General features: G+C 38.3%; 2 protein-coding genes across 3 annotated transcripts in view; one reads left to right on the top strand and one right to left on the bottom strand.

Moving 5' to 3' along the window:
- Positions 1-6,537, bottom strand: part of LOC138019853 (protein FAM199X-like) — a 13,707-nt gene extending 7,170 nt beyond the window's left edge. The window contains exons 1-5 of one of the 2 annotated variants that reach the window (XM_068866796.1): positions 6,324-6,537; positions 5,355-5,450; positions 3,459-3,594; positions 2,427-2,472; positions 1,132-1,327 (exon numbers count right to left, since the gene is read on the bottom strand). In XM_068866796.1, coding sequence (XP_068722897.1) covers positions 1,132-1,327; positions 2,427-2,472; positions 3,459-3,594; positions 5,355-5,450; positions 6,324-6,358 — 509 coding nt within the window. In that variant the 5' untranslated portion in view covers positions 6,359-6,537. The remainder of the gene's footprint in view (positions 1-1,131; positions 1,328-2,426; positions 2,473-3,458; positions 3,595-5,354; positions 5,451-6,323) is intronic. The other variant, XM_068866797.1, reaches the window with a different exon arrangement.
- Positions 6,538-8,637: 2,100 nt separating this feature from the next.
- The window catches only part of LOC138019094 (leucine-rich repeat protein soc-2 homolog), a 31,897-nt gene continuing 30,534 nt past the window's right edge, over positions 8,638-10,000 (top strand). Inside the window, exons 1-2 of the mRNA XM_068865765.1 lie at positions 8,638-9,181; positions 9,344-9,412. Coding sequence (XP_068721866.1) covers positions 8,948-9,181; positions 9,344-9,412 — 303 coding nt within the window. The 5' untranslated portion in view covers positions 8,638-8,947. The remainder of the gene's footprint in view (positions 9,182-9,343; positions 9,413-10,000) is intronic.

Genomic DNA, 10,000 nt, shown 5'->3' on the forward strand with positions numbered 1-10,000 from the left:
TCCAGTTAAAGTGCAACGAGTGTTGATTCAATCATAGCACTCAGTTTGGTAAATTCTAGGTTTATTTGCTTTTGAAACCAACATTGTTGACAGTATTTTACCACTTTAACAAAAAAGCCTGTTGTGTCAGAAAGTGGTTTCTTAGGTTTTTAATTAAGTAACAATATCACTAGCCTTTTACATGTAGACCTACAGGTGTAATGCAGAGATTTAATCTCAATGCTGACTAATTATTTAAAAGAACATGTGGTTCAGAGATACAGTGTATACATCCCGGACATAAGTTGTATGTTGGACAAAGCTCGTAGCAAGCATGTTTACTGTCAAAAAACATGCTTGGGATTTAATGTCCTTTTCTTTCCCTCCAAATTGACAGTAAAATTGTGTATGAATATCATTTATTCCACAATCACTTTTAAACAAATAGGAGGTGATAGATACATGTAACAACATGATTTGCACTTAACAATATGGTGGTTGCACATTTATTGCCCATTTTTCATCCAGTCTGTGGCCACTCAAGACATGGCATACATTTAGTACTGTAATAGACCGAATGCATAAATGGCGGCCAAAAAAATATTCTTTTGTTTATGTGCTAAAAGACTCACTAGCCTCGCTCTCAAGCAACATTTCTTTGCATTTTGTAAATGCAAACGAGACTAGTGAGTCTAGTTAGCACATAAACAAAAGAATTATATTTTTTTGGCCGCCCTTTATGTATTCGGTCTATGGTCTTTAACAGGATGAAAAATGATTTTCCAAGGTTGACAAGATTATGTAGAAATACAATAAGCTCACCCTCAAGTACTTTTCCTCGCAAATACTTTTTAGTGGAAGCGATAGGAAAAAAAACGAAACCTCTCATCTGACAGTCAAACAATGAAATTTGTACCAATGAACATTTACTGTTTTTTGCTGTCCAGGCAGGCAGAGATTGATAACGGGGGGTCTAAAAGACAGGTTGCAGGTCATTGGTAAAACAAAGCCCTGCAACGAGTGACCTGTGTTTTAGACCTGCCGGATTGATAACCTTCTTCAAAAAGGCACAGCATAAAATTTCACACACAAATCTAGGCCAATAATTATAGTAATTACTATTAATTTTGTTACTTTTAGTAATTTACTCACCAACTCACGGTAAACTCCATTGAATCTTTTAGTTTCTGACAAGGACACTTGAAGGTATTTTCAGACTTTAAATTCTTGTTATTCTTAAGCCAGTCCTGTTTTAAAATATCCTTAAGTGTCTTTTTGCTGCTGTTCTCTCTTTTGGGTGAACGTTTTCTCCTGCACTTTCTCCAGCTGGTGTCAATGGCTTTTAGCTCTATAGAAGTAAATTCAATAGGTCATTTAAAGACAACACTTCATTATTATTAAAGGAGACATTAGCAGGATGTGAGTGCAACGAGCTTCATCTATTTCTCCTTTACACCAAATCAGTGGTGGTATAGCTATAGACAATGGTCAAACAATGTGTCACACAAATGTTGCTTGTTATTTGACCCAGAGTTACATACTGTATAACATTCACCTAAATGTAAATTAAAAGAGGTCACCATGTTTATGGAAACACAATGAAGCTCTTCATTTGGATGGAGGGCTGCTGAAGTAACTCATAGTAAGACTATTTTCCCAATCCCACAATGCAACACATGTACGTCTTGGGGGGCTCTTTACATGAAAACAATCTTTCTCAGCTACCAGTAGTCACCAATTCAGTTTTTTTTTTTTGGAATTTCAAGCCCTGTTACATAAGAACAACAATTTTTACTGGCTCTATTTTGATATCTTGCTATATTTCTGCTCTACTCTTCCACCCACTATTAACGTTTTCATAATAATTATGTGGAATCTCATCTTCAAGCACTAATATAGCCAAACTGCGTTTTGGCTTCCATCAATCAAATGAAATCAACTGATGCATGACCTACCACTCAGCTGTGAACTAAACAAAAACAATCTCCAATTCACTTTCTGGAAGCGGAGTCGATCTTCCCGGCTATGTTCGGAAAGTTGATTGATGGAAGCCAAAACCCAGTTTGACGCTTAGCACTTGAAGGTGAGTTTCCGCAGAATTATGAAAGTCGCAGTAATCAACCCCCATTGCTGAGTAAAATTGTCTAGTGTTAGAGTGAAATTTGTGCAAATCAACTGGCATTTGGATTTCCAAGCTACCTGCCTGGAATAGCTGTTGAGTTGAAAGGAGCAGGCAGGCAATCTTAATTAAGTTTATGTGAGAGGACACAAAAACACAAAAGGCTCAGGTTTACAAAACATGAGTTATGAATACTAGAATGCAAATAAGATGATTGCGAGGAAAGAGCCAACTTACCTGTAAGAACAGAACGGCCCAACTAACATTTCAAACAAATTAATTTGATGTAATATGCAATCTGCAACAAAGCATGAACTTTAATTCTCACCTCTACATTTTCTTTCTAGTTCAGGATTATTAAGAGATGAGGAATCCTAAAAATGAACCACACATTCATAGAGGTAACTAAGGATGCCCGCACTAAAGTATAATACAATATTAAGAAATTTAACCTCATTAAGCCAAAAATTAATTGGATTCTTTAACCCATTGACTGCTAGAAGAGAGACTTGTTACTCTGTCTACCACCAGAGGATTTAGTCCTCAGTGGGAAGATGGTTCAGGTGTCAATGGCTTAGCAAACTCTACATCCACTCAAAAACTATGTCCCCTTAAACTATTGACTCTGAGGAGTGATACTTAAGGAAGGTGCCTACTATTGTTATAATTACACATACGTTCTGTGCATCTCGAGATATTTAAGTTTCGTATCGGTGATACTTACCAATACAGTGATACTTTTGCACAGTTTAAAAACTATCCGGAGAAAGTAGATCTTAGTAAATACTCTTGGTATCCAAAAAGAAAATTGGGGGTAACCATGCATTTTTGAGAGATAATTAAGCTTCAATTTGGGAAACAACGCCATACGTTGCTTTGTATTTTTACTATTTTAAAGCTTTTTACAAATATTAGTCATTAACTATCTTTGAAAAATGCGTGGTTACCACCAATTTTTTTCTGGGTTTCCATACATGTAACACTTGTTAAGATCTACATTTCCTGCATAATCATAAACCGGGGCAAAAATACCTTTGAATTAGTAGGCACCATCCTTAATAGATTTTACCCTGTCTGATGCCAGACGATTTCACTCGTCAATCGCAAATTATGGGGGAAGGGGGAGGTGGTGGTTCAGGAGTAAATGTATTAAACACCGCCGCTTGAAAAAATAAGAACCTTGATAGGGTCTTACAGACAAATAAGAGAAGCCTTAAAGGGGAAACAGACACTGTTAGTTAACCCTTTAACCCTCGAAGCCGCCCACATGGACGAGTAAAATCATCTGGTGTTAGATAGAGTAAACTCTAGAACAAGCATCACTCTTAAGAGGTTTAATGGTTAATTAATGGAGTCTTACAGAGAATAGATGCCTTTTCACGTCTTCTTCTTCAATGTCAACCAGTCCATTATCAGAGTTGTATTCTGAAGAAGCAGCAGAAGAGGCAGCAGAGGTTGATTCACTGCACCAGAAACTATCTTCACCATCCTGACCACTAAGCAAAACCACAAAGAAGTGTTACTCTTTGAGACAGGTGTACAGTGAAAAAAAGAACACAAGTTTTGCATACACAAGAATGCATCAGAACACCACTACATGCGGCAAAAAAATGGAATGAAATCCTCCAACTAAGCAAGCTGGAGAGCCCCACTTTCACTTACAGTTACTGTAGTAGTACTGGTCCACAAAAATGGGGTTTGTAAGATATTTATTACATCTCTGCAACTGTACTAAGATCCTTGAATAAACGCAGAGTAGAGGGTCCTAAATTGGGCAATCATGGTGCATGTTTCAGCAGGGAGACATACTGGTAAATATTATTACAAATGACTGTATCTCTCACAAACTCAGACAAGGAAGGTGTAACCAAGGTTTGCACTGACGGATAGTGACTTGTCCACTGGATAAAATTTTCTAGGCCTTTCAGCAACTGGGACCTGGTGAATAAAACTACTTATCATATGGCTTGTACAGCCCTACGTGCGCTGTCATTGTAAAACTCTATGCATTAGTGCGAGCAGAGCCAAGAAAAGCCGTACGGCCCTGCTAAACTGTAGGAACAAGTATTGCTCTGTGCAATGCGATTTTAGAGGATTTCGTCGCTTTTAACTCCCAAGTTATTTACAGCCAGAAAAGCAAATGCAAACAACATATTGGATAAACTTCCTATGCAAATTTTTTTGTTGCTTATTTTGTCCATACTTCATTTTCTGAGTGCTCATGAATAGTGTAAAGAACCCATAATGATAAAAATGCTTATTGACTGAGTGGGAGGGCCAGACAGAAAAATATTTGCCATCGGTGACGGCGCACGGACCTCGCTGCGCTCCGTCTGCATGCCATGACCTTGGAACAAATATTTTCCCATCCAGCCCTCCCACTCAGTCAATAAGTACATACTATCCAACTATTGAACAACTAAGGCCAGAAGTTCATCAACGTTTCTTGCAACACAGCATAGCAAAATCTGTGTTGAATTTAAGCAATAGAGAACGTTTCATGCAAACCCTCAACTGCATCTCGGGCTTGCATAACTGTCAAGAATTCTCCCAATTCCTCCGAGTGTTTAGATGAGGCTCTGGAAACACAGGAAAATTCCTCTATTGCTTTTATAAAATATTTCTCAAAGATGATTCAAGAAAATGAAGGAAAATGCTGGTTTTTTTACTTCTTGATTGAAACAGATTTTCTTCATACACGCTCACATTTCCCACCCACCAGCCAATCAAAACGTGCGTCTGACAACAAATATATGTAACCAATCAAAATTTGTGTGATGTCACAGCCATTTTTTCCATACTCTCATCTAAACACAGCTATCAACCAATGAGAGTGTGGGTACTATCGTAATTATTTTATAAATAATATTGGTTTGAGGCTGCTGCCTAACGGTTGCCCGGCCACCTGGGGTGCCTTACATGTACTTGCGAGCGAGGGCAACCAAATTTCTGGACCAGTAGCACGAACGGGTCCCTAACTTAAAGTGGTGATTTATCCTCACTTTTAATTAATTAATTCTGGGCTCTTGAAAAAATGACTCAGGCTACTAACTTTTAATATTGGAAGCCCCAAGGGCTCCGGAAATTTTTTCTTAGGCAGCAGCCTTGTTGGTTTACTTAAAGCTACAAATTTGAAAATCCTCCTCTTATTTTAAAATACATCATAATGATGGCATTGATCTTCAGGGGACGTTTTTCAAATAGAGAAAACATTTCTTCCTCGAAGGAAGGAGAAAACCCTTCCCTGAAAACTGACCATTCAACTTCAGCAGCTACACCAGTCTCTAATAATGAAGGTGAAAAAGTGCCAGGGGAAGAATCTCTGCCAAATGAAGGGGGTGTACCCCACAATCTATAATAAATTAAGAACACACATCATTTGTAACAGTCAATATAGATGCATTTTAGTACCAATTATTATCATTTCTTCTGATAATGAAAAAACAGACTCTATTCATCTTTTTAGGCACCACAGATTAAAAATCGTGTTTGTTTCGCCGTTTATGATGCGAGCTTTGTCGACACGGTTTAACTTAATTTTTTTGAGAAGATAACTGCAAATAAGATCTTAAGACTGCGCATATTAGTTTCGAATGGTTGCCTAACCACCAGTGTGACGTGTTTGTACGGCTTTTATTTCACCCAAAGTTACTACAGAAAATTACACCAATACTAATAAGGGCACAATGTTGTTAACAAAGTACGCAAATAGCTAACAATCAGCGAACATATCATTCATAAGCTGGTAATTTCATCGAATAGTCAAGAAATTATTTGAATGAACATTTACTAGAAGCAGACGAAAGTGATAATTATTTTAGTACCATTTCCTACTTATTCAAATGGTCTTTCTACTTAATTTTAGAGCACTAAAAGCCAACATTATAGCTCTTCACTCACCAAATAGATTCGTGATCAGAAATCACTCTCACCCGGAACGACAGGAAGCCAAAAAGAAATTCGGTAAAGTTACGCAGTTGAATACTTAATGCATTCCCTTTGTTGAACATCAAAGACGTTTTGTACAGAAATGTTACGATTGTCCTTTCACTTTTGTAGACGACTAAAATATTACGTTAAAACTGGAAGATATCGGTAATAATAGAACTAAGCAAATGACAAGGAAGTAACATTGTGAAAAATTGTTCAAACACGACGCTCGTAATTTTCGACATTCCCTTCACTACGTATACGCGTCCATAGCGATCTTCGACATCAAAGTTACCTCATTTCGCTGGCGTCTTCAGGAACGGCTAGCATTCTAAAAACACATCTTGGGCAACTGCTTTGATTTACGATCTTTAAACGTTTTATTTAAAGAGCAAAAGTCCTAAAAAATCCATTTGATTTCTCGTGATCGTGAGATGGACAATGCATTCCAACTAATTCGACCAAGGTTTCCCTCTGCCGTGTAAAAGGCCCACGTGGCTATAACCAATCAAAATGAAGTAATTCCGCCATGTGGGAGACCTTCTTGCGCAATAGGGTTTCTCTTCTAAGAGAGCCTGGGAGCGAGTGTCTGCCGTGTCACGCAATCTAACATCGTGTGACGGAAGATAAATGAGAGGAAACGGAAGGAAAGAAATCATTTCACCATTTCATCAAACCCAAAATAACAAAAATATGTGTATACGGTATCTCAAATATACTAATTTATTATTTCAGAGTAGTACAAACAAGACGCTAGGTGGAGTCTACGTGGGATGCTAATGTTAGTGTACAATCTGAAAGTAGGTTGTCACTGATCCCTGAAGCACACAGAGATAATAATAATAATGAACTTTACTTCATTTAAGCGTCAAGTGCATTAAGCGCTGAGGAACTAATAGGGGACATAAAAATAAAATAAATCAAATCAAATCAACACATAGAGCGGTTTTCAATTGAGTGTCGAAAGTAATAAGCGAATTGCATTGGTTTTGCACTACTTCACTCAGTGCTTGGTTCAAAGTTCTCGCATAAATGGCCGTTTTTATACTAGAGACGCATAATCCGTCCAGACGAATTATGCGTCTCTCATGTTATCCGTCTAGTGTAAAGACGGGACCAATTATATGAGACGCATAATTCGTCTTAGACGAACTTGGGCAAACATTTTTTCTGCGTCTGTTAATTTCGTCTAGTATAAAGACGGGCACTAGACGCATAATGCGTCTGGACGAACTTTCCAGTTTAGTGCGTCTTCGAAGACGCACTAAAATAAATTCTTCGTCCAGACGCATGATGCGTCTTGTGGCCGTCTTTATACTAGACGAATTTAACAGACGCAGAAAAAATGTTTGCCCAAGATCGTCCCAGACAATTAATGCGTCTCTAGTATAAAAACGGCCAATATTTCAACCAATCTGAAGTCAAACCAAAACCAACTATGGCTTGCGCGTGCACATTTTCCCGAGTTTTGTGTCGGCTAAGTGTATTTTCTTCGTGTTTTGATTGGTTTGCTGTATTGTCTCCGTACTTTTTGATTTGCCTAAGTAATTTCTCTGGTTTTGGTTTTACTATTTTACATTTACTACACTCAATTGAAATTCGCTCTATCAAATCAGAGATTGGTATTTGAGGAGATGGGGAAAACGGGGCACCTCTCGAAGCAGGGTGGGAGGCGAGTGGTAAGAGCCACAAGAGAACGTGATAAAGGCCCTAAGGAAGATTAACTGTGATGAAAATCGAATATTTCCTTTGCGACTTCTACTGTTTTCATGAATCAATCTTATTTGTTTTTGCTCAAATTCAATAAAAGAAATTTTAGTTACATTTATTTACGGTGAAGACCGGAAATGAAGGCGCAAGAGATGTAATATTCTTGTGTTCATCACTATTCTATCGCGCTTGATCGACAAAATCGATTTCAAACTTGCTCTTAGGGCATACGAAGATCACTTGAGCGATACTTTTTTCCGAGAACGCAGTAGCCGAAGGGAAGTGGTGTGTGCTTTGGGAAGTCCTTATGAGCTTTTCCGATTACCTTTCGCGAGAAGAAATAATAAGAGACATGCATATTGCTTGTCCGACATGACTGTATCAAGCATATTTAAATTTCATTGGACAAGAACGCCACTTTTTGCTCTCAAAACAACTAGCAACGTAGGTGGGGCTGTGTTTCTGAGCCCTGTACTATATCCTCCGTGTTGCCATGGATACATCAAAATTTATTTCGAGATTACCATATTTTATTACTCAGTACTGGTAGGTGGAAAAAATGGACCCAAGATTTCATTCGGAAAGTAAAGGAAATTGTTGTTTTGTTCGCACTATGGTATCGCGGGGATATTGGTCACTGTTACTCCAAGGATAACATCCCTCGTATCAAAGACTATTTTTGGGTCAAATCGAATTCCTACCCACACTTGTGCAAGTTCTACTCCTCATTTTAAAATGATATTTAGCACTTACCTTTAGGTCGTTGAAAGTTACCTTCTTGCCAAAAGAGCACTCGGTTGAGAGAGAGAGCGAGCGAGCGTTTTTCGTGCACTACGGTGGTCATGCATGAGCGAGGTCACTCTTTTGTTGCCTCCTCATTCTTCGCCTTATTTTGTTCCAGTCCTCCGGAGTATTGCTAGCGTGAAGTGTCATGTCTTCCACAAGCAGTCATTACGACAATTTTGTGTTTATTTGGATCTGAGCGGATACAAAGTGGCTTTCTTTCCGGCAGAGACGATGACTATCTTGTTGACAGTTCCCTTGAACAGTTCGTTTTGGAAGAAATAGTCTCCATGTGTTTCGTTTCTCTGGACTGCCGAGCGAACGGTTATTGCAGAGAAAATTTTGTGAACGGGTTGTAAATCTATAAGACGGAGGTTGCTGGTGTGAAATTTTGTGAAGCTCGAGACGTTTGAAAGGTTATTTTGTATGGATATGCGACGTGGAAATAAGGCAAGGGCGGATTCTGACTCTCCCGATGTCACAAATATGAACCATGCGACAGACATATCAGAAACTGCGAGCATTCTCGAAGATGCAGCTAGCCCTTCTCAGGCATCCTCTTCACATTCGAAGAAGGAAGCAAAAACAGTGAAAGTCGCCCTGCCTGGTGCAAGGAGAGTCCAGTCTGCAATTAAAAAGAAAAAATCCACGCCTGATTTGGTGAGCAAAGACTAAAATTGTTAGGAAAGTTAATTTCCCATGACATGTTGATTGCATTGTCGTCCTGGATTGTCGTGATATTTTCTTGATCACTAAAGAATGCGCACTTCGGCAGGTATTGGATTGGCGTCTTATATTAACGCGTGAATCGTTTTTCGCCAGGACATCCATAAAGAGATAATAAAATGCCGCGAAGATGGATCGACTCATTTGGATCTGAGCAAAGCAGGGGTAAGTCCATGATCCAAGCCCACTTCAACGTATCAGCTTTATGTAATCGATTATTCATCTCACTTCACGGTCTTGGAGTATACTCAAAACTGTTCTGGTTCCATTAAAAAGTTCGGCTCGGAATCGAAGAAAAAAGTTTCGTAAATTGAAGGAATACGTTGATCTGCAAAATGCCAACTTCTTTGTTTGCAAGATTGACATTACAATTTTAATTCAGATTTCTGGGATCAAAATTTTTACTGTTCCCTGGGAGAATTTATAATTTTCCAATTCTAGCCGCAGTTTTTTATTCTTTTATTAAGCGCGCTTGTTCGTCGCATATTTAATATTTTGTGAAATTAAATTAAATTAAATTCTTATTTGGCAACAAGACAACAAGGAACGTAAGACTCATTCATCCACAACAAAATCGTATTAACATTTTTTTTAATTCCGTGGACGCCTATGCTAAAATGTCACTTACATTGAGTATATTTGAAATCTAATATGTCATTATTGGCATTTCTTGTAAGTTTACTGATCATTTGATAGTTGGGGAGATATGCTCTGTACAAACAAAGATGAGACTAGCACCTGAATGGAAAGTTG

Source organism: Montipora capricornis, chromosome 10 (assembly GCF_036669925.1).
Source record: "Montipora capricornis isolate CH-2021 chromosome 10, ASM3666992v2, whole genome shotgun sequence".
Lineage (NCBI taxonomy): Eukaryota > Metazoa > Cnidaria > Anthozoa > Scleractinia > Acroporidae > Montipora > Montipora capricornis.